Source organism: Hippoglossus hippoglossus, chromosome 15 (assembly GCF_009819705.1).
Source record: "Hippoglossus hippoglossus isolate fHipHip1 chromosome 15, fHipHip1.pri, whole genome shotgun sequence".
In the NCBI taxonomy this organism is placed as follows: Eukaryota; Metazoa; Chordata; class Actinopteri; order Pleuronectiformes; family Pleuronectidae; genus Hippoglossus; species Hippoglossus hippoglossus.
The window spans coordinates 24,609,663-24,635,108 of record NC_047165.1 but is presented as its reverse complement, the minus strand read 5'-3'; the positions used below and the strand labels follow the sequence as shown (position 1 = coordinate 24,635,108).

The 25,446-nt window shown below is 39.6% G+C and overlaps 2 protein-coding genes across 4 annotated transcripts in view; both read left to right on the top strand.

The window, feature by feature from the left end:
- Positions 1-8,089, top strand: part of piezo1 (piezo-type mechanosensitive ion channel component 1) — a 77,632-nt gene extending 69,543 nt beyond the window's left edge. For both annotated transcript variants that reach the window (XM_034609430.1, XM_034609431.1), the window contains 6 exons: positions 473-645; positions 3,232-3,354; positions 3,454-3,533; positions 4,879-5,068; positions 5,852-5,993; positions 6,217-8,089. In XM_034609430.1, the coding sequence (XP_034465321.1) occupies positions 473-645; positions 3,232-3,354; positions 3,454-3,533; positions 4,879-5,068; positions 5,852-5,993; positions 6,217-6,345 (837 nt within the window). In that variant the 3' untranslated portion in view covers positions 6,346-8,089. The remainder of the gene's footprint in view (positions 1-472; positions 646-3,231; positions 3,355-3,453; positions 3,534-4,878; positions 5,069-5,851; positions 5,994-6,216) is intronic.
- A 2,449-nt stretch (positions 8,090-10,538) lies between these two features.
- On the top strand, positions 10,539-25,393 carry tm9sf2 (transmembrane 9 superfamily member 2). 2 transcript variants are annotated; one of them, XM_034609456.1, is made up of 17 exons: positions 10,539-10,783; positions 13,482-13,549; positions 14,098-14,191; positions 15,777-15,904; positions 16,404-16,533; positions 18,012-18,136; positions 18,393-18,504; positions 19,659-19,738; positions 19,883-19,991; positions 20,198-20,330; positions 20,973-21,092; positions 21,457-21,514; positions 22,103-22,262; positions 22,684-22,835; positions 23,508-23,619; positions 24,417-24,588; positions 24,817-25,393. In XM_034609456.1, the coding sequence occupies exons 1-17, from the start codon at positions 10,667-10,669 to the stop codon at positions 24,882-24,884; spliced, it is 1,938 nt and encodes a 645-aa protein (XP_034465347.1). In that variant the 5' UTR covers positions 10,539-10,666; the 3' UTR covers positions 24,885-25,393. The 2 variants fall into 2 exon arrangements, with proteins under 2 accessions (XP_034465347.1, XP_034465348.1); XM_034609457.1 differs by lacking the exons at positions 10,539-10,783; positions 13,482-13,549 and having other exon boundaries at positions 14,098-14,205.
- Positions 25,394-25,446: the final 53 nt, after the last annotated feature.

Here is a 25,446-nt window from a genome sequence, read left to right as displayed (position 1 = left end):
TCCCATCTAAAAAGTCCCTTTTGTTCTATTCAGTTTAATCTGCTTTGAATATGAACTACTGCTGTGAGGTCTTCATTACAGCAGTAGTTCATATTCAAAGCAGATTAAACAGAAATTCGACCCTTGACACAGAACTCTACATTCGAAATATGGCAAATGAATAAATACATATGTAAACCACTGCTGGAGTTTTTCTTTGAATGGCTCCTGAAAGAAAGGGTACAAAAATAAAACAATACTGTGTCTTCAGTCAGGCCACACACTAATTACTTATTTATTTAATAATTGTTAAATAATTACTTTAAAGTAAATTCCCCTTCAAAGCAGTTATTTACAGCCTGTCCTCATGGATGGCACTGACTTATTTGTTTTTGCATGGTGTGTGTGTGTACGTGCGTGTGCATGTGTCTGACTTATGTTGCTGCCATGTATACCTGTCTTTCATGCATGTTTTGTGTGTCTGTGTGTCCAGGTAGCCATGCAGTTCATCACTCTCTACAGTTATGAGGACATTGTGACGGCCATGATTGAGGGTAGTTCAGGATCAGTGTGGAGGATCAGCCCTCCCAGCAGACAGGAAGTCATTAAAGAACTACTTGGAAGTCCTGTCGACCTAACACTACGTCTCGCGTGGACTTTCCAGAGGTAAACTTCTCACCATACTAGAAAATTGCATTATACTATTATACGTTATGCATGCATGTAGTGCCACTAAAGTATAATGGGGTGATTGTCAACTAAAGTCTAACCTTAAATGTAGAAAGGGTGTCTACCTCCTGATCCCAAATTTAGGAGCTGGTTCCACAGGAATCACAGGAACAGCAGGGTTTTTTTAATCTAGCCAAATACATTGGCTAATTTCTCAGCATCCTTTTGAGACAGGATGTTTCTAAATCTCATAAGATTGTACAGGGGGCACTAAGGCTGTCCTAGAGACTTTTTATAAATGGATATACAGCACTTTTCTAATCTTGACAACCACTCAAAATGCTTTACATTCACACACACATAGAGCACATACTGTTATCAACCATATGAACCTGTGGTTGTTCTAATTATCCTTTAATGATGAGCAATAGGAGGTTTGGATTAGATTAGATTCATTTAGCAAAGATTCATGATAAATAACACTCTACAGGACAGGGGAGTTAGATAACCCAGTGGACTTATTTTGAAGCTTCTATACCTTTATATTTTTTAAATTTCACAAAATTTGAAAATATAAAGTTGACATGCAGAAACTAATACAACTACTAACAATCACAATTATGGCCCAACAAAACCAAAAAACAGCAAAACTACTATGAATACAAAAGCAAAAGATATGTGTGCGTGAAGTGGACAAGTGTGCAGATGCATTTACATGCATGTCCGAGGTTCTGTCATTACAGAGGGCTCAAGGTTGAGTGAGCAACTTAACATATATGTTGTGTATGCAACTTGATAGCAAATTGTGTGTCTGAGGGATATTAAGCAGCAGTCAACACCATGGACAGCTGCACAGTTATGGGAACTCTGTGACGCTGTCTGATGTGAGCTCCAAGAAGTGATAAGCTGGTGGCAAATAGAGGCCAGACCACGCTTAACAGCTGCCCCCCCTCAGCAAGACATTATTATGATTTCAATCAGGAGGAGACTTCAATTCAACGTTTTAACAACATTTATTGACAAGCACACAGAAAGTGATGTGAATGTTTTAGTCTTTTGGCGTTTTAGACCCCTATGTATTGTCATCAGGACTAGGAGGGGGTGAAGCAGAACATAGTTCAGGAATTCCCCCCGGGGTCGAGACACTGGTGGGGGCTGAGGATCCAGATGAGGTGATGATGATTCTGCTGAAGACTGGAGGAGATTGGGGTGAACGTGGGTTATGCGTCACTGAATGACGGCTGACTGCAGAAGAGAGGAGAAGGGATTTAAAGTTTGACAGCAGCCGTATGATTGGTTGGAAGAGACTGTGGAATCTGATTGGCCATTTAGAAATGCCCACAATCAGCTGATCAATACGTGGGTAACTTACACTGAGCTTCATTACATACTCAAAGAGTGGCGAGGTTGTGACACGGGGAACCCACATGTTTACACCTAAATCACTGAGAGAGGAGATACTAAAAGAAAATAATGTGGGCACAGGGGCCTCAAAATGAGAGAGAGAGAGAGAGAGAGAGAGAGAGAGAGAGAGAGAGAGAGAGAGAGAGAGAGAGAGAGTGTCTGTGTGTTGGTCAGCTAATTTGAAGCAAAGACAAGAGAGTTGCAAGTTCTGTTGTGAAAATGAGAGAGCACAGAGGAAAGAACCACTGAGGCCAACCCTTTACCAGAAAGGTCCTGAAGGAGCTTTGGAATGGATTCATGTGAACACACAGGAAATAACTATTTTCTAGTGCCTGATTATTTCTCCCACTACCTAGCAGATCAAGTGCTGGGGCTTTGGCAGGTTTAGAGCTCCTGACAGAGGAATGGAGAATAGACAGGCAGAACAGGCTGCAAAAAGATTCCTGCAGCAAAAGGATCGGCTGCTGACCCTTCGGAGCTTCCAATTGGAGCTTCTCATGGAAAATCCACACAACAATGTCTACTCTGGATTGTAACCTGACACCCAAATGTCCAGACCTGTCTCTAATAGAGCTGATGCTGCAGAGAAGGAGTGGCAGACCTTTAACTGGAGACACAGGGCACAGGACCTACCAGTCATGCAGCTAGGTGACAGTGTCCTGATGAAGCTTGACTCTAAGAAACAGTGGACTTCATCAAGAGCAGGACTAAAACATTTGGTGTGGCAGCTTTTAGTTTATATTTTCCAAATTGTTGGAAAAGTCTGCCTGAGGATGTGAGACCCGCTGGAATTGCCACATCTTTAAGCGCAACCATATTGTAAATCTACTATTAAACCTGGCTTTTGATTATATATACTTTAGATAGACATTTACCTTCCATTATTAAATTTGTTTATTCATCTAATGAATTGTATTTGTTCATATTTGTTCGGTCTCATCAGCTTGTCAGTCATATGTAAAGCACTTTGAACTACATTAACCTGTATGAAAGGTGTACAACTAATCTCTGATTTATTGAAGACACCAACTAAGTGTAACTAAAGTTTTTTTTAATGTAAATGTAGGTCCTCTACTATATCAGTGATATTATTGCATACATGTGATGCATCTTTGAATGGTTTATATGCTAATAGCTGATTGTAGCTGTCTCTTTTCTGTGGATGTTGCTCCTTGACAGGGACCTTGGTAAAGGAGGGACAGTGGAACACACCTTCGACAAATACTCTATAGACCTGGAACCTGGGAACCCAGTCAGAGCAGATCTGGCCTCACTACTGGTTGGCAATCGCACTAAACCTGTGTAAGTTTACTGTCTAGAAAGATGTTTATGTGAAGTGCTTTGTGTTTTATTTAATTCATAGAATTGTATCTTAAAGATGGTATCTTCTTTATTTCCTAGGCTTGTTCCTAATATGTTCCCTAACTACATCCGTGCTCCCAATGGAGCTGAGGCCAAACCCGTGGGTCAACTGTATAAAGGTCAGAGTTACTTTATAAATATATACAATATGAGATTTTCTTCATCTTCAAATTTCAAAACAGACATAGTCATTTCCAGGATCAGACCAGTGAGTCATGGAAGAATTAGCCAAACACCTAAAAGAGCAGATTTCTATTCTAGATGCAAGTCTCCAAGGATCAAATCAGAAAGAAGAACAAAATGTCCATAAGGAAACATTACGTCACTGGTTCACATTAAAATGGACCTTATGTCGATGAGAAACATTTTCCAGTCCTTAAAGTTTCTTAATGACATGTGAGTAACCTGGTGTCACAGAACACTTTGTGTCTCACAGGACTAATACAATAGTTCTGGCTGAGTTGAAGTGGTATTTTCCACCAATTTTATTTCCCTGAGTGTGCCTGTTTGGTATCTGGATCACTCACATTGCCCTCATTGGGAGGAGAGGTGCAGTGGAGGGTGTGGTCATATGGAAAAGCATGTTTTTATTCTGATTACAAAATTAACGTCATTCAGAAGGAAAGACAACTGAGTGATTCTTAGCAGCTTTGTCTATTTGTTTATTCAGCCTACACTAAAGTCCAATCTTTTACTCTGGTGACTCAACATCCATCTGAATGCAGCAGGTATCTGTTCCATCAGCAGCCTTTAGCTGGAGTGATGACGACACTGTGAAGGCACAGCTACACACGCCAGAGCTGCAGGTTACATTTTGTGCAATGAGAGCCAGACTGTCACCACGTAGTAGACACACACTGTAACACTGTCGAATTCTGTGGTCACGTCAAATCAAATTCTCTGTTGACGAGTGTTTCTACACTTACCACTGAGAATCCAAAGTCGGAGTTAATCACTTATCAATTCAAACTTCTGCCTCTGTCGTTGACTCACTCAGGGCTGTCCATTCCGGCCACTCCTCAGGTGTCTCCATTCAAAATACCGTGTAACAAAGACTGCACATGACACCTTCTGTCTAACTTGGCTGGCTAAGGAACCACATGGCTTTGATGAGCAACATGTTTGGCTTCAGTTTCAAAGTGGTGTTCGACATTGGTAAAGGCTCAAAATAAATGTTAAAAAAAAGAAATTACAACATGAAAAACGTTATTTTCATACTGCAGATGGTTGTCGTATGGATCGCTATGATTACAAATTAAATTGCAAATTTGTATGCATTTAATCATATTATAAACTCTACATGAACAAAAATAGTAAAACTCTGCACAGGATTCCTAAACCGTCAGTGTCAAAGCCACTAATGAACAATGATGGATTATTTCTCATCCCACTCCATATCCCAGTGCTGCAGTCATACACACCTTCAAGTGTCTGTTTTAACACAGCTGATTGGTTGTCTTGTAGATGATGAAGACGGTTACATGAATATAACCCTGTCCCTGATGAGTGACCGCTCACTGAATGACAGTAGAAATCAGGAGTGGTGGGACATTGCCATCGCAGGATGTGCCCACACCTCATGTGGAGTTCTACCCATGGTCATATTCAATGACAAAGTCAGTCCACCCAGCCTCGGCTTCCTGGCGGGATATGGGTAAGTAACACACACACACACACACACACACACACACACACACACACACACACACACACACACACACACACACACACACACACACACACACACACACACACACACACATATATATATGATGAATTAGCCCTAGATGAATAAGATTGTGGGGAATGTTCTCCAGTATTTATCTACAGAGGAAGCAACGGAAAAATCGTTTCAACTTTTTCTCACAGATTAACAAATCTGAAAGATCTAAAAGGTGTGTTTGAATTACAGGGAATCGACAGAAGGAGGCAGACAAATACAGATATTTTAATGATGTAATACATCTCTTATGTTTCAACCAAAGGCATTGTCATTCAGAGATGGAGGAAAGGTGGGCTGTTGGCAAGGAGAGGGAGAGTATTGGGATTTTGGGGTTTCTTTAGTGGTGTTAAAACAGTTTCCATATTGGCAACTTTTGACTAGCTACAGGACTATGATTTAGATTAGTAGGGGACATAGATAGTGGGGTACAGACCAGTGGTGTAAGGGACAAAGGTGTGTATGAGACTCCCTCAACTGCACCCAGATAGGGACTGAATTTCTAAGGCTATAAAGTCAATGGGGCCAGTACAGTTTACCAAATGTTTCTCTTAAGTGAAGAATTCAAGGTAACAATGTGACTAGTTCTTGACATTGTCTGCATGAAAGGAGAGGCACTCGATTCATTAAGATATAACAATTATTAGGTTTTTGTGCTTTCCCCCGGAACCTTATTGGATGTTAACAAAAAAATGTCTTTCTAATGTCTCCTTCTAGGATTATGGGTCTGTATGTGTCCGTGGTCTTAGTCATTGGGAAGTTTGTGCGTGGCTTCTTCAGTGAGATCTCCCACTCCATCATGTTTGAGGAGCTGCCCTGTGTGGACCGCATCCTGAAGCTGTGTACAGACATCTTCCTGGTTAGTTCGCAGTGTGTAAACAAACACGCACACACTTCAAAGACAGAGTAATATAAATCTTCCAAATTTGTATACGATTTCCTTTGACCAAGAAATTTTAAATATAGCCGGTCTAATCATAAGAATGTATTGCTTTTTCTTTTCAATGCTACATCCAGGAAAAGCACAGTGTTGTCACCATGCCCCCAGCCCCCCAATACATTCGAGTTTCTGTGTGTTTCAGGTGCGTGAGACAGGAGAGCTGGAGCTGGAAGAGGAACTTTACTCCAAACTGATCTTCCTCTATCGCTCTCCAGAGACGATGATCAAATGGACCAGGGATATCCACAGCCGAGAACAAGACAGATACTGACTGATTATGTTTGGCTGTGATAGAATACAGTGATATATGAAGCACATTGTAAAGATGTCCAAGGGAACGCTCAAGGGAGGCTTCATGAGAACACTCCTTATCACTTCTAGAGTGGACATGAACCTACAGCCAAGGACACACATGAAAGAAGATGTACATTAATAGATCAACTGGATGGAACATCTATTGCTGTTGCTTCTTCACAGCTGCCTGAGCACTTTCATCACACCACTTTACACTACCGACTTTTAAAAGTGGGTCTGCAGTCCCACTGTGGTGGGATTCATGGCAGCTGCATGTCGACTTGATGGATTACAATGTCCCTAGAAGGCACAATCAGTGGTCAAATTGAGCTGTGTGTTAATGGTCAGAGGTTAAAGGTAAATCCCAAAAGACATTCATTCCTAAACTCTGTGCATTTCAGGCACCCAGGTGGAGTGACTGTGTGGCTGAAACCTGAAACTGACTTAAGGTTGAAGCAGCTGGAGCTACTGCATTAGTATACTGATTGATCTAAAACAACAAAATGCTGACAATCAAACTCAGAAATGTTTACGAAAGTAACAAACATGTCCTGTAGCAACCTTGTTTGTTGGACTTTACATCATGAACCAAGGCTTGACAAAGCAAATTGGATTTAAAAGGCCATTTTAGGTTATTTTTGCCTCATCAGATGTTCTGAGTTTGCTCTAGGCCACCACATGTCCCAGTTTAAGGAGCAATAAATAAGAGGTCATAGATATGTGGATCGGGAAATAGCTTGCTGATGTAGTTCAAGCTGGTTGCATGTAGACACTTTAAAAGCCTAGTTAATTCCAATTTGATTTTTACTCAGTGGGGCAGCATCAAACATACATATCTCAATGAAATAACACAAACAATAGGAAGAAGCTATGTGCTTGGCACATCAAGTAACTGGTTTTTCCTTTGATTATTTAATTATAGTCCAGGGCACCATTAGACAGATGTTTGATTTTAAAGTGTCCAGGTAAAATGTGGAGAATAAATAAAATGTTATGTTTAACAACAGAAATCATTTTGGGGATGAAATGTTGATTCAATGTTGGTACAGTATGTGCAAGCTTTACAATTAGAAAAGTCCTCTACATTGAAAAAACCTGGTGCTAGACCACTCAACAAATACACTGGTTATAAGTGAATATTGATTGAAAGGTTAAAGAGCTGATGGCCTCTGGAATGATGGGCTGGACTCATCACTACAAACTAATTTGACTTAGGCTGTCCCTTTTGCCCTGTCCTCATCCCTCTGACTGAATTTATTTTCTTCGTTCCCTTTCCTGTTGAGGCCTGTTATTCCCTCTCAGTAGAACTAAGAAATGTTTCAATAACTTATCGGATGTTGAGCAAATACTTGTACTATGTCAATGTGTCTTTGGTTCAGAGTCTGACAAAGAACTGTAATGATTGCAAGGTATGTAGTCAAATCATGTGAAATAAATCTAACCAGGCTTGAGTTTTTATCACCCTCTGTGCTATTACACAATATAATTATTGTATATGAAACAGACATAGAAGAGACAGCAGCTCAGCTATAACACAGATATTTAAGAATTGATAGTTTTCCATCAGATGTAGCCCAGGAACAACTCGCAGTTAATTTAACTGTTTGGCCATTACAGGGGATTAATTGTGTGTCTTTTGATTTGTGGTCATTTGTGTAGTTACAAATAAGTTTGGGAATATGAACCACTAAGACAAAATATTAAATGATCATGGCCTTAAAGTTGTCTCATTGTATTATTTACATGTGCCAACATTTCTATGGTGCAGTCAGACAACTCACGTTCAAACATTTACTGCAGCAGTAGAACAGGTTTAGTGTTTGGTGTCTAGGCTCCAACTTAATCACTCCCCCATATGATTACACAGGAATGATGGGAGTGATGAGCAAATACTTGTTTGAGCCTACAGGTGGATGCTGGGGTGGTGGAGGGGCTGTAGCAACTGGTAGCCATACTGCAGCAGCAGTGCGAGCAAAGGGGATGATGGGAAATTTGAGTGTGTGTATTATAGATGGTTGTGGAGAGTGAGGTATGTCACATGATTGGAGCAGCGCAGCTCGAGTTGGCTGCCTGAACTAGCTCGCCGGCGTCCCTCCATTTATTATTATTGGAAATGGTAGATGGTCTGTATTTATATAGCGCTTTTCTAGTCCTGATGACCACTCAAAGCTGGTCTCAAAACAGTGCATCTATGTGCAGCCCTTTCTCTATGAGAATTATTATTATGATGCATCTTTAAAGCCTCCATCATGTTTAATATTGCCTACAAAGTTCCTTGACTTCAGTAAACTCAAGATTATTTGAACCTCTGCAACCACTGGTTCTCATTAATGTGTCATCTCATACCAGAGGCATGGCAGTGAGAGGTATATTATAGGAAATGCATTGTGGTCAACTGTATCATGGGTAGATTTACATTCAAGTTGCAAACCAGTAGTTCAATATTACACTTCCATAAAGTTTGGGGCACATTGATGGGCACATAAAAAAATGAATGTACAAAATTAAAGATTTACATATTTCCCATGAGGCAACTTGATGGCTTCTAGCCTGTTTAAGTGTGTCCTTCCAGTTTGTTACATGGCTTTTGGCTATATAGGCTGTTTGTCCTGAACTTTAGTCTCCAAGTCGAAGCTAAACAATCTCATTATCAAGGTTATTTATAAGGTCTAGTATTTTAACCCATGTGTACAATGAAGACAGACTTAACAAACTCAATGGAAGAGGAATTATAGCAGGAATGTTGGGTTAGACTGATTGGTTTTATCTCTAGTCTTTTTCAGCAGTTCCCTGCAGATACATCCCAAAGGTTTGACCTCCACTCAGTACCTCTCATCTTTGCCCCACATACACCATCTTCAGAAACAGTAACCTAATGGACACTTTCAAATCCTCAGATGAGACCATCTCTGGGTATTGGGGTTTGACCATTTGGCTAAAATCAAACTCAGTATTTTCATAATCTCATCATTCTATTAGTAAAGATCAGTTCTGTGATGTTTGGATTGATTCCTCATAAAATGGAACACACACTGTGGATAGTGCACACATTAAGGTGCTATTTCCTGAACATAATGACCAGTTTACAGTTTGACTCCTGTTTCCTGTAACTAACTGTTTATGGCTGTTCATAATGTGCCTTTCAGTGCATGCCACTGTTGAAAAAAAAGTAGCCTGATGATGAGTTTTAACATTCTGTTTCATTTTCAGTCAGATTAATTAAGTATTGATCACAATTAAAATTAAATTAGTTTCAGAACCAAAACTCTTTATTTAACTTGTAATATATATTTCTAAATGGCTGCGAAGTTTACTGATCCAATAAATGCCTTTATTTCAGTAACGTTATATTAGTCACAAAATGTCATAGATTACTGAGACACTTGATAGGAATAAAACCTGCGTTTATTCAACAACTCTGTTTCACCTAATATGATAATGCAAAATGTCTGCTGTGAAAAATGTTTTACTGACACTTTAGTAAAGGTTTGACAGAGAAGTTGCAGAACACCACCATGTGGACAATAGCTGGATGTTTTCATGTTTTGAGTTTGTTCTCTGGCCATCAACCAACATGCAACAAGTTAGCTCCATAACACATGGACATGGCAGTCCCTACATTTGCACAGTCTATGATTTGCATAATGAAGCGGAAATTAAAATAAACCAGTTTATTTTCCTAATACACACACACACACACACACACACACACACACAAATATATATATATATAAACTGGTCGAAAGTCGTAAAGGAAAACAATAAATAGAAATTAATGAATTAATAAGAAATTAAGATAAATGGGAATGTGAATTGATAGGCGAATAGATATGGAAGCAAAACAGAAATATATATTTAGCATTAATAGATAAATGAATGTCTAAATAAATAGTATTTTTGTGCATTTAATGGCACATCAGATTATTTATTGAGTAGTTTATACATATATACATCATATTTTGGCAGCTTCGGTCCTTTTAAGCCTGTCCTTCGTCATTAAATTCTTATTTTCTGCTCATGATCATGATTTAACAACAACAACAACAACAACAACAACAATAATAATAATAATAATAATAATAATAATAATAATAATAATAATAATAATAATAATTCGGGATTCCTGTCGTTGTGTAATCCCACAATGCTTCTCTTCATGCGGCAGGACTTCCGGCTGTGACGTGTCGGCCTGCATCACACCCGGATGTTGGATGTCAGGCTGCTGTGGATGCAGACAGGACCGTTAAGAGGAGCCAGGTAGCCGTGTGAATCTTCACTTAGGACCCTCCGGAGTGAACATGGTGCTGTGGCTGCTTGGAGCCGCGCTGCTGGCTCGAGCGGCAGGCTTCTACCTGCCGGGTCTGTCGCCCGTCAGCTTCTGTGAGCCGGGGAAAGACCAAGTTCCAGACTGCAAGGTAAACATGTCACAGGTCACCTGGACCTCCACCATGTCTGCCACCAAGTTACTGCCTGCTTCCTGTGGACAGCAGCCGGTCAACAAGCAGACAGGGGGCATTGGGATGAGTTGTAGTTTAAAAAACCGATGTGAGCTGCTAGCTAAAGTTAGCCAAAATATACATTAGGCTAACGACCCAGGTTACAATGCTAGTCTGTTTAGTCCGGATGCTGAACAGGTATGAGCAGGTTGTGAAGGACTCCTGGTTCTTTAGTTAAAAAGTCGAAGTTAATCTTGGATAACCTGTAAAACACAGCTGGTTATCATCTGGTTCTGTTCACTATATAAACAGCTGGTTATCATCTGGTTCTGTTAACTATATAAACAGCTGGTTATCATCTGGTTCTGTTCACTATATAAACACAGCTGGTTTTCATCTGGTTCTGTTCACTATATAAACAGCTGGTTTTCATCTGGTTCTGTTCACTATATAAACACAGCTGGTTATCATCTGGTTCTGTTCACTATATAAACAGCTGGTTATCATCTGGTTCTGTTCACTATATAAACAGCTGGTTTTCATCTGGTTCTGTTCACTATATAAACACAGCTGGTTATCATCTGGTTCTGTTCACTATATAAACAGCTGGTTATCATCTGGTTCTGTTCACTATATAAACACAGCTGGTTTTCATCTGGTTCTGTTCACTATATAAACACAGCTGGTTATCATCTGGTTCTGTTCACTATATAAACAGCTGGTTTTCATCTGGTTCTGTTCACTATATAAACAGCTGGTTATCATCTGGTTCTGTTCACTATATAAACAGCTGGTTATCATCTGGTTCTGTTCACTATATAAACACAGCTGGTTATCATCTGGTTCTGTTCACTGTAGTTTCACTGATCCCAGCTTCTAGTTCATGAGTAACAGGAGTTATTGTAAATTATAAGCCACATCATCAGAGCCATGAATGAAGTAATGAATATGATGTGAGGTGAAACAGTAATGCCTGCAGGTAACATGCAGCTCATTCTATGTAAAGAATGGGATCACATAACTGTAGTAGTAGAAGAAGAAGCTGAAGATCAACACTGGATATAAAAAGTAAAGCTGAGGAGATGCTGTAAATAAGTTCAGGGACTATTTAAGTATCTGTAGTGTAGAGTCACTACTTTTTGGTTCTTGTCTGATGGTGAACAAACTGTTCTAAACATGTTAGTAGATAGAACCATTCAAATTATTGTTAGTGTTTCTGTTGCTCAATCAGAGGTCCATGTCTGATGTGGTCTGTCTCAAAGAGATGCTGCCTTTATAATCATGGGATGTATTTAGCAGTGTGGATCATTTGTTCTTATAAAAGTCACTTTTATTACCACCTTGCTCAAGGCTGGCATCAAAAAGGGAGGCCACACACGCACTGCTGTTTAAATCACAATTTATTTGTTTAACTCAAATTAACTAAATCCTGACGTCTGTAAGTACGAGAGCAAACAGTCTTTTTAGAAATGTGTGAAAACATAATGTGAGGTGTGTTGGCAACAAAACCAAACAAAGGAGGAAGGTTGAGGAGAGGGCGCAGGACTTTGCCTTGAAGAGCAGACAACCATCCCAGCTCCACCTTCCAGCCAACAACCAGTATCTGGAAAACAAGTAGCAGCTCTACACAAGCAGCAAGGTGGAAGGGGTCATCACTGTATCTAAAGTCTGAAGTCCCTGTCAGGATCCTGTAGAATGATGACTCACTTTTCCAGTGATCTAATCTGTCAGTAGCTGGGCTGTTAACAGGTTTTGATCTGATCCCTAACCCTGCTCTTCAGCAGGTTAGCCCTACAGCATAGGTTGCCATGGTGATTTATCACGGTTAAAAGTGAGACCTGAATACCTGATTATGTCTAAAGAGAGCGTGATAACCCACGGGTCCCACTGATACTGACTGAATGATGTTACTTTACAAGAAGCTGTGAGAGCCATCATCCTGTCTCATATGCTGTCACCTATCGTGTTTTATTTTCATATTTGTAATGGCTACGTGACCCAATCTAAATATTGGGAAGTGTGATATATTACATCTTGTCATTTCCCTTCACATCCTCCAAATTTGAGTGGTTTGCCACATTTAGTGACCTTTGAGCACAAAGACCTTTAAAAAACTTCAGTTGGAACCATTCAGACTGACAAAAAAACACACACTGAGAACATGATATATAATGCTCATCTTTCCTGCTTCTAGCAGCAACCACACTTTGAAAGACAAACCGCTGACAAGAGCCTGGAGATGTTAGACTGGGAGTAAACTAAAGGCCCACAATATGAAGTAAATCAGCTTGACAATCAACATAATGCAATGCCTAATAACAATAATAATAATAATTGCTAAAACTTAATTGTGCTGCAAAGTCAGTGTATAATATAGCTGCTTTATCCAAACATGAATCACACTGCAAAATCTCAACACAGCTTTTTAAACAATATACAGTCAGTTGTCGGGTGTGTTCAGATCTGTACTTAGAACTGACCACTTGTGACTATGGATGGATGGTGTGATGGAGTCTGGGTCGGTCGATAACCCGCTGCGTTGTACAGGTAACAGGACAAGGTTATGTTCAGTGAAACTTAGGAATGAAAATATACCCTGAGTATGTTGAACTTGCTTTGTAGAACAGGCCCCTTCTGTCCTTCTAATATTGTTTGTATCTGCTCTCTTTTCTTCTAGTCCACCATTGAACTGTTTGTGAACAGGCTGGATTCAGTGGAGTCTGTCCTGCCTTATGAATATACTGCGTAAGTTGCACTGTACTTTCATTCCACAAATTTATGTCTTATTCCTTCAGGTGGCATAACCTGCTTTACTTTACCCTATTGTTATTGTTGTATTTTAAAGCTGGAGGGAAGCATTGCAGCACCCCGTCATCACTATCATCATTAGTCATTTCTATCAATCAAAAGTAGATTAATAGGATTATTATCTTAGTGTGAGGACATTTTTTAATTGAAATATGTAAAACAAGTGTTAAAGGTTTATCCCTTATTCAGATATAATAAGTTCTGGTTATGATGATCTTAATTATGTAAATAATTGGAAGTGAATGAGTTGTTCTTCTGTTTAAAAAAAAAAAAAAAAAAACATAGTAGTAGTAGTAGTTTTTGTTTTATACAACATTTTATGTACATTTTTCATGTTAAATTGTATGTTTCCATCTGCTTTAGTTAATATAAAGAGGAGAGACAACCCAGGCCCAGATAGTAAGCAACTGAGTGTAGTGGGTAGTGGGTATTAAAGGTATGGTGCAGTTAAAGGTTATCTGAACAGTCTCTTCCTTGTTGTGCAGGTTTGACTTCTGCTCAATGAAAACAGTGAAACGTCCATCAGAGAATTTGGGCCAGGTTCTTTTTGGAGAGAGAATCGAACCCTCGCCATACAAGGTACAAGGATTGAGGTGGAATCAATTATGATATTTTAGTGGCTATATTTGCATGCACAAAACAGACTTGTGGGGTAGCTATTTAATTAAGCAATAGAAAATACTAATTTTAAATACAAAAAAATCCTAATATTTTGATGAAGGAAAAAAAGAACACTTATATTGAGGGAAATTTGCAGTTCCATAAAAAATAATATCAATTTGGGTATGCTGTAAGGAGAACATCTCCTCTTTCCAAAACCTTTGGATGCTGTCACTTTAATGTCATTCCTCGATCAAACAGCATAAAACCTCTTCAAGCCCTGCACATGAATCAGCTCGTATCTCTTTACTCTCTGTAAGAAGTCATTTCATTTGTAGGATTTTGTTATGACCAACAGTATTGTTTTTTTTACACATTGCAGTGTCTTGAACAAGACCCATAAATGAAAGTTCGAGGTGGTGGCCATGCAGTGATTTACAGAAATGATTTATTCCACTATTCGCCACCTTCGATACAAATTAACAGTTTTATTTTAATAAATAAAATGCTCGTTTTATGTTTTGATCTACAGACCTCCTGAACTTGCTTCTGGTTTTATTCAGGAATCATGAAACCTTTTATCAGACATTATTACAGTATTCCCACTTGGTTTTTAAAAGCAGTATTTCAGACTGTCAACCTAGATATTTTAGCCATTAATTGCTTTATTGGGACTTGTTTTTCCCCTCCTGTTTAATACATGCCACTATTTACCCCCTTGCAAAGAGGCCCTCCTTATATCCTTCAGTTTTAGATCATTTTTGATCTCTCTCAAGTTGTAAAAAAATTTTCACCACTCAACAGGTTTCTTTTGTAAACAATCCAAATTTAGAAAAAATGTCCATATGGTTTCATAACACTGTAACTTCCCTAAATGTCACCAATCACTTACTGTTTGCATCTGATACAGGACTGTACTCTGTTTAATTCCTCTTGACCTCACCTCATAGAGGGCTGTAATATCTTGATCAGTCATTTGAAGAATTATGTTTCAGGGATGTAAATGGACTGTATTTATGTAGCTCTTTTTCAGTCGACCACAAGCGCTTTACAGTTAAGTCACATACACACATTCATACGGCAATTCTATACGCAGTGCTTTTTTTTTTATTACATCATTCATACACTGTCAGTGGCAATTTGGGTGCAGTGTCTTGCCCACGGACACTTCACAGTCTGGAAGAGCTAGGGATCCAATCACTGAAGTTCTAATTAGTTGACGACCCTCTCTACTTCCCACCCAGATTTAGCTCTTGATTGGTTCATCCTATATCTGAATAGATCCTTCTTTGAAATGCTTGGAGATGCCTCGTCCTCTTAGGCTTCTGGTGTCCCGCAGGAATCTATTTTCACTATAAATAGAGAGTATTCTACTGTTTTTAGTTTTTATGTGCAAAGAAAGGTTTTTGATTTGATGTGGTTGCTTCAGCTTACTTTTTATGTCAAATCAAATTTTAATGTATTGTTGTAAAAACTTAAAGTGCATTGTTATTATCAGTGATGGTAAACAAACTAAAGCCCACTGTTTTACACTCACATACTATTGGTATGTCCTTTGTGTCAGTTTGAGTTTAAGAAACCTGCAGTGTGTCAGAAGGTGTGCACCAAAACCTACGATACAACAAACCCATCAGACAAAGCCAAACTGGACTTCCTCAAGAAGGGCATGTTACTCAACTACCAGCATCACTGGTATGTATGATTCACTGACATACACACATCAGAAAGTGAAGGAAATGAAAACGCGTGCATGCCACACCAGAACACAAGAATACACTCACCAAAAAAAAAAACATTAATACGAACCAGAATACAACTGAATACTTAAGAAGATTGAGATATCATTCTACTGATTCCAAATATTAAAAAAGAAATCAATACTATGCGATCAAAGAACAAGTCAACAAGACTAAATCTGACCAGACATCTGATGTCAGCTTTCAACCCAATAAAGCGTGTTAAATGTTATGGGGTCTGATTCTGAATACTCTCTGAAGCATACAGCTAATGGTTCCATTAGTGATCATCATATGCTTTTGGTGTGTGTGTGTGTGTGTGTGTGTGTGTGTGTGTGTGTGTGTGTGTGTGTGTGTGTGTGTGTGTGTGTGTGTGTGTGTGTGTGTGTGTGTGTGTGTGTGTGTGTGTGTGTGTGTGTGTGTGTGTGTGTGTGTGTGTGTGTGTGTGTGTATAGGATTGTGGATAACATGCCAGTCACCTGGTGCTATGATGTTGAAGATGGACAGAAGTTCTGTAATCCTGGTTTCCCTATTGGCTGCTATGTCACAGAAGCAGGTCATTCCAAAGATGCCTGCGTGGTCAATGTAAGTGGGCTAAACTCGAACATAAACAAAACCTTCCGTAACATAAAAATGTATAAAGTGTGTAGTAATGTCTTTGTCTATGCACAATAAGTGATGTGTAGTTTCAAAAACAAAAGAATATTTATAGTGTCTTCGTAGTTACTAGCACTAGTTTCAGTCCCCAAAGTCAGACAGGTTCTTATCCTACACATAGGCCTTGTTAACAATTGGTAACATCTGTCATTGGTGATCCAATCACAAATGGACAGCTTTGAGTTCATCAGTTCACTTTGGGTATGAGAATGAGTCCTGAATGTGTCTCTAGTGACCACTGATTAGATCTCACCCCCCTGCTCTATATTTATATAAACACATTATTTCTATTCGCAAAGATCAAATTACAGTGTTTGCCTTACTATACAGATTGGTCAGTTGTGAATATGAGGTAGTGAGTGAGGGAGAGGAGTCATGACGGGCTAAGCAAATCATTCCCTGAGCAGAGCTCTACTTTGAACTAAGATTTTATTCATCTAAATAGAAAAGAATAGATGATCATTTTGTGTTGGCTATAGTGTTAATAATGGGACCACAAATACATCACTGTATGTGAAACTAGAGTGCAGCTCTGGCCGCAATTTTCTGTCCAAACCGACCGAGCCCAAAAGAAAATTAGCTATAACAAACCCGACAGGCATTCTATTTTATTTGTCCGAAATTCATGCAAGTTGGATCAGCATGTGATTTCAGTTCTTTCCTTTTTTGTTCTCAACAAATTATACAATGTACATCAGTAAAGTTATTCAACTTGAATAATTCGTTGATCAAGATCTGATGTGTGATTTAAGTGTTCCCTTCATTTTTTTTAAACAGTGTAAATATTAACATATAGAGCAGGAAAGTGAGATGTGATCACAAGCGGCCACAGGAGACACATTCAGGACCCACTTTAGTACCAGGTGTGAACAGATGCACTGCACTCGGATCTTTCAGAACAGATATTTAAACCAGGGGCCTCATTTATAATCGTTGCACAAAACAGATTCTGAAGGATGTGTGCACCACTTCTCATGCAAGTTTGGATTTATATAAACAAACTTGAGGGGAGAATGTGCGCACCTGTACGCTAACTCTGAGCCATGCATACAAAGACAGACTGGAAGGAGTTGATGCAGACGTGAGGTGGTGAATTGAAGCTGCAATATAGATCCACTTCATCATAAACTATCACCTCAATTTTTTTGCCAGAAACATTGCGCTTCATTGGTCAGCAGGGTCATTTAATATAATAAGTTGTTTTGCGTTGACCTTTTATGATTGAATGTCGGGGCCTGTAGAGAGCGGAATATCAAGCAGATCCACGTATGCACATTTGCAGGTGGATTGTGATTTATAAAGGGAACATTGCATTAAGGTGTGTGTGTAAGCATGATTTTATAATTATTGTTATATTTTGGTGTACAACTTTTTTAGAACTTTTGTGTCTCGGTTTTGTTTTCCAGACTAACTTTAAAGAAAGGGATGCATTTTACATCTTTAACCATGTGGACATCACCATCCATTACCATGTCGTTGAGCATGAACAACTCGGAGCCCGGTTGGTTGCTGCCAAGATTGAACCCAAAAGGTAATGAATGACAGTTTTAGCTAATATTGAGTTTTCTAGTAGAGCTGTAGATGCTGGGTTTTTTGCTTAGTTCCTTTTTGGAGCTGTTACCTTGTGTGAAAATCATCTGTTTCACAGACTAGTAGAAAAGCGTTTATTAAATGGCATCCCTATTAAATAAGCTCTGCCTGCAATGGGATCAGATCTCGATATGCCAATGAAATCCATGGCTTACTTATCTGACACCTTTTTTCTTTGTCTCCCTCTCTTTTTGCAGTTATGAAAACCCTAATGATGACAGTCCTGATTGTTCTGGAGGGCCAAAGTTCCTGAAAAACAAATACACAGGAATGTTTAAGATCCCATACACCTACTCTGTCAACTTTGTGGTTAGTGCAATTCTATCATCTCTCTAATACAAAGTCATCTCAGCCACACAGCCTCTACCTGTGTTGTATTGGGCTAGTAGGAGTGGGCGATATGATATGAAGGTGCGGCTGATCGCAAATAAAGCGATTTATGTTTTACTTTTAATTTGCTACAAGATATACTGAATAAGAACAAGGACCACCATTAAGCAGTTTAGGGGGAAAAAAAGATTATTTTTTAAAGATGAAGGTGATGATGGTATTGCGCGGTTCCTTGTCGTGGTGACTGACACCAGTTTACCCCCATTAGCTAGACCTATTTTATTCTATCTCACTGGCATGAATGCTGTAATGAGAGTAAAACTTTTTTTATCTGTGGGATCATACATAAAACAACAAACATAAAATAGAGGTTTGTGTTATTTTACCAAATAAATTGAATAAAAAACTTTTGTTGCCCTGAGGTAGGCAGCTGATGGATGCAGCTGTGAGACACCTAGATAGAGTTTTGCTGGATTGGCATTGCCACAGCCTTTACTGTAGCATGGAGACTTATGATGATATTAGATGAGCACAGGTAACAACCTAACCTCAGTGCAGCCGTTGGAAATACCAGTTCACACCACCTCACCCCAAACAAAGAAGAGTCCTAAGTCATTAAAGGGCTGGTTCACCCAGAAATGAAAATTCCCCCACTATCTACTCACCCCTATGCCGATGGGGGGGTGGGTGAAGTGTTTGAGTCCACAAAACACTTTTGGAGTTTCAGGGGTAAACAGTGTAGCTGACCTATAAGATAGTGACCTATCTTCAGACGTAATAAAACAACAGAAAAAACATAACATGCCTCCATACTGCTCATGTGGTGTCGTCCAACTGTCCGGAAGCCCAGACATTCATAGTGGACATTAACATTTCCCTGAATGCACCTCGTCAGAAGATATCAGCGGACAGAAGGAGGACTCACTATTGACTTCAATTGTATTGGATTCTACTCTAACAAAGTTTACCCCTGAGACTCCAGAAGTGTTTTGTGGACTCTAACACTTCAAATCCCTTTAAATCAAAGTAGGAAGACTAGATTTGATCCTGCAATGTCACTGTTAATGCTCTGTAAAAACAAAATTCAGCAGATGCGTTAGGCTGTTTTGATTGTAGTCTGTGTGTTTGTGTAGGAAGACAAGAATATTCGCTGGGCATCGAGATGGGACTACATCCTGGAGTCAATGCCTCACACCAACATCCAGTGGTTCAGGTGAGACTCAAATAGAAACACACACATTGATTAATTTCAACCAATGATCAACCCTGGTGTCTCTCAGCTGACTTGTTGATACTGATACAGCATTAGTTTATGTGCAAGAAATGATCTTATTGAATTGCTGTCTCTTCCCTCCAGCATCATGAACTCGTTGGTGATTGTATTGTTCCTGTCTGGAATGGTAGCAATGATCATGCTGAGGACTCTGCATAAAGATATTGCCAGATACAATCAGATGGACTCTGTGGTGAGTACCTGTCCATGTGGAGCTGAGGTTGAGCTGTTCATAGTTCAAGTAAAATTAGCTCATCATTGCTGTAAACCATCTTTTCTATCACATGAAACTGAGCTGTAACCTAGCTCTGTGGCTACATGGCACCGCTGCCTCTAGTGGACATTGGGGGTCAAGCTGTGTCATTCTCATCCCGTATTCTCCTCTGTCCTGTTCTCCAGGAGGATGCACAGGAGGAGTTTGGATGGAAGTTGGTACATGGAGATGTTTTCCGACCTCCCAGGAAGGGCATGCTGCTGTCGGTTTTCCTTGGCTCTGGCACCCAGATCTTCATTATGACCTTTGTCACCCTTTGTATGTCTTCACATGGCACTATCATTGTTTAACAGAAGGTCACAGATGCCAGAGTAGTACCACTGAACGATGACGGTGCCTGATACCTTTGTTGCTTTAATGAAAATGCTGGCGTGTTGGAAGTCCAGCAGGGCACATGATATGGTGTCAGATGAGAGGAGGATGTAAACATCCCCATTTTAACCATATTATCAAATTCTCATAATATCAATATCAAATCAATACAAATTATCAGGCAACATTATCTCGGATATCTCAGTATATGTCTGCTGTTCCGTCATGTCAGCAGAGGAATGTGAATAATGTGTTTGAGCTTATTTACAAACCAGAGATCACTGGCAGGTTTATTCATGGATCCTTGTTGAAAATGTATGGTGGCTCATAAGTGTAGAACATGTAAAGCTTTCACAAAACTCAACAATACAGAAAACCCAAGAATAAAACCTTACAAAGCATAACGTAGAAAATACAAAAACCGGATGGAAAACAAATGGTGTGTTTCTACAGTTAATATTTCATGATAGGATTTTTAAAACTTAAGTGTGTATATTGTCACCAGTATGAGTGGGGCTCTATAACTGCCATACTCATCCTAATCTGAAGTGTATAACATGTAGTAAGGACAAACTCCTCCCTCTACAGTCTTTGCCTGTCTCGGGTTCCTCTCTCCGGCAAACCGTGGAGCTCTGATGACGTGTGCTGTTGTTCTCTGGGTTCTTCTTGGAACTCCTGCTGGATATGTGGCAGCCCGCCTCTACAAATGTAAGTCAAGAAAACAGGAGGTTTTTAAAAACATTGCGCTACCAATCAATCAATTAATCAAATTGATTTGAAAAGCCTATATTAGGGCTTAACAAGGTGCAACATCCTCTGCCTTTAACAGGACAAGTTATTTAAAAAGGTCAGGTGTAACATGATGGAATGCTCTTTTCCTTCAACTAAAGAAATATGTTGAGTTTATTATTTTATTATTTACATTTGCAACAACAGAAAAAGTAATAACATTTGCTGATCACATTTGTACTTAAACTCATCATTAACACAGGCTGTGGACTTTTACACATGTAGATGTATATATCATACTTTCATATAATTCCTTTCTTCCTGTTCTTTGCTCGTTCTCCAGCGTTTGGAGGTGAGAAGTGGAAGACCAATGTTTTGCTGACGGCCTTCCTCTGTCCCGGGTAAGACAGTGGCAGCTTTCTCAAATAATAATCAACACAACAATGGACACTATTGTACTAGTTTCATCTGTCTATGGCGATCTGATCACAAGTGGACAGCTCAAAGTACATCAGTTCATACTTGCTATACCTACTAATCTCCAGTGACCACTGTGATCGATATGTTCACAAAGATGTAATGATGTTGTTTTTAGCCAGTTTGACTATCACAGGTGTGAGAGAGAGAGAGAGGGTTGAGTTATACATTGGAATAAGATTTTACTCATTTCAAACAGTTAAATAAAACAAAGTAGAAAAACATTTATATTGTGGTCACGCCAATAAATCAGTGTATGTGAAACACTGAAACGTTATAAAGCACAGTTCTGAAACATTGTCAGGGGAGCAGGCGGTCCCGGGACACCTTTGTGTTCACACTACTAAAACAATATGATCACATGTCCCAGACCACCTGTCAATGTGGCCTGAGTGCATCTGTACACATAGCTGTCCACCAGTGATCGGATCACCTGAGACAGATGTTCATAACAGATGTGAACAGGGCTTCAGACACATCCACTTGATCCAACTGTACCTTTCTCTGTTCAGGGTGGTGTTTGCTGATTTCTTTGTGATGAACTTGATTCTGTGGGGAGAAGGGTCTTCAGCAGCCATGCCCTTTGGGACCCTGGTAGCCATATTGGCTCTATGGTTCTGTATTTCCGTGCCCCTCACGTTCATAGGTGCATACTTTGGCTTCAAGAAAGCAGTAAGTAAATATAAACACACATACTGTCCATCCATTCATGCTTAAGATATTCTGTCATTGGTTGTATACATTTCAGTGTGCTGTCACGTTGTCATCAGTGAACTGCTCAAGTTACAAAGGAACCAAATGCTAAAATCAGTCCATTACCACCGCAGTACTTGAATACTAACACTGACTCGCTCAGTCAAGTTTTGTCTGTGTTGTCACGTGCTGTGCTGTCATGATGATTTTATACTTAGAACTATTTTAAGTAAAGCAGCAAGAATGTAGAGATGCTAAAGCATGTCTTTCCAGGCTGCACATTGCTTAACATCTGACTCTCTCTCTCTCTCTCTCTCTCTCTCTCTCTCTCTCTCTCTCTCTCTCTCTCTCTCTCTCTCTCTCTCTCTCTCTCTCTCTCTCTCTGCTGTGGTTGTTTAAGGGTATTGAGCATCCAGTTCGGACAAATCAGATTCCTCGTCAAATCCCAGAGCAGTCCTTCTACACAAAGCCTCTCCCTGGTATCATCATGGGAGGAATTCTGCCTTTTGGATGCATTTTTATTCAACTCTTCTTCATCCTAAACTCAATCTGGTGAGAAAAAAGACAAAGGTTTACCTGTAACTATTTATAGAAAGTCAGGGTAAATCATACAGTTTCTGCTGAGTATTAACAGCAGCCAGTCTAGGTCTTCTGTATTTGTCCTCCATTTAGAAACTAATTTAGATAAAATAGGGAATAATCGATATAATATATTATTGATATGGTATGTTTCTATTTCATGGGAAGTTACAGAATGACAAATGGCTGCAGTATATAACACCAAATCTTCTCATTGGGCAAAACTAGAGGTTAACAACATGTCAGTTTGTTAAATGAACTTAACGTATACTACAAATACCATAGTGTGGATTGCAATGTTGTCTATTTTATGTGTTGTATTTACGTTAGTCAACTGAAGGACTCAGTATCCATGACATGTAGGGCGGCTGTGGCTGAGGCGTAGAGCGGTCGTCCTCCAACCTGAAGGTCGGCTGTTCAATCCCCAGTCTTCCCCATCTGCATGCCGAAGTGTCCTTGGGCAAGATGCTGAACCCTGAATTGCCCCTCATAGAACAACAAAGTGCTGCTAATAGATTCACTGTATGAATGTGTGTGTGAATGTAAAACTGTACTGTAAAGAGCTTTGAGTAGTCATCAAGACTAGAAAAGCGCTATATAAATACAAAACCATTTACCATTTACATGTCTCTTCCTGTCCTACAGGTCCCATCAGATGTACTACATGTTTGGCTTCCTTTTCCTTGTCTTCATCATCCTGGTCATCACCTGCTCTGAGGCCACCATCCTGCTCTGCTACTTCCACCTGTGTGCTGAGGTAAACTGCACGACCCCTGCAGTACCTGTCAAATCCTCACCGTCCGCTTTATGTGTCAGACGTGATATTAATGCTGACATTTCTGTAGCAAAGAAGTTTCATGACAGTGTTATTCTATCCATTCATTAGTGACACCACAGACACACAGACAAGCAACCACTCGTCCTCACATTCACACTGTAAAGCAAATCTGGAGGACTCAGAGGAAACTCGCACAGAACCGCCTTGTCAAGAGATGATGCACCACTATGCTGCACTTTGTCCAACTTTAGGAATAGTCTCAGTAAAAGACAATAACCATGAACAGAGATCACATTTTAATTGATTTATTTTTTTCATACATTGCATGTCGGCTATTTCAGAGGTCTGTTAAGCAATCGACACAATCTTCAGATCCAAGTTCACAACTTTTTGAAAAATAGCTCTGTAACTCAGCTTGATATAAAGCATTGCAGCTGATGAAATCCAAATAATCAAATGATCAATATGATCTGGCGATTATTTGGACTTGTGGTTTGACCCACTTGCTGTTTGCTGCTGTAGTTTATCTGAGGTTATAGAAGAGGACATGTTCAACTCTGTCCACAGACTTATTGTATAGTTTAGAGACACAAGGATTTGCTTGGATACGATTTTGAGTTTGTTTAGATTTCTGGTACTGTGATCGATTCAACACTCATTCATGACTCTCACTCTGGCCTCTCGCTCTTTTAAACATTCCAGTTAGGGGCCTAAATGAACAAAACTTGATTTGTTCTCGTACATTTAAACTCCAGCTGTATTCCTCTTTTTTACAGGACTACCACTGGCAGTGGCGTTCCTTCCTGACCAGCGGGTTTACTGCTGTCTATTTCCTGATCTATGCCATTCATTACTTCTTCTCAAAGCTGCAAATCACTGGACTGGCCAGCACCTTCCTGTATTTTGGATACACCATGATCATGGCTCTCATCTTTTTCTTATTCACTGGTAGGTATATAAAAAGAAGGGTGAGAGTGCTACACTGACTCCTACTATTTGGTCACTGTAGTGAGGCTGTTCATCTATTTTTACTGAATGAAACAAAATGGCTGCTGAGACTTTGTCCACAGTGTGAGGGATCGTCCTATGTTGTATCCATGATGCTGATTTAGTGCTGTGGGTCAAGAATCATGTTTAATGTAGCTCGACTTCAAGCTGTGTTTTCTCTGTCCTCAGGTGCAATTGGCTTCTTTGCCTGTTTCTGGTTTGTTACCAAGATCTACAGTGTGGTCAAAGTGGACTGAAGAAGCATCCAGAGACACAGCACACTGTACTTGGCTGGATGTGGTTTCCTCTCGTCAACATTTGGTGATGTCAAACTGAACTGAACATTGCAATCTGAACTTCCTCCTGGTTTCATTTCTTCAGTCAGACGTGACTCTGCCTCAGACACATGAGTTTTCTTTGTTTTGTGTGCCTCAAATGTTTGTGTGTGTGTGAGCATGTGTTCACTGAGTTGTCGTTTTGTACATACAGTATCTGTCTGCATATAATCTGAATGAAATGAATCCTACCTGACACATGGACAAATGCAGTGCACAATGAGCCACAGCTGGAGTGTCCAGCTCTCATGTCGTGCATTTTAGATTTCTGCTCTTTGTTTGCAGACAAATAGATGATCTGCTACATTCTCTGACCCGGTGTGTTAAAGTGATGCACAGGTGTAAAATGTGCCCTTGTTCCTATTTTAAATGATATACTTTCTTGATTTGTGTGCAGTACATCTTTAATGAAGTCTGTTATCTGAGTCTCACATTGTGTCCCAAAATGTTTCTTTTCACATTTTCGACACTTGCGGGTCAGTGC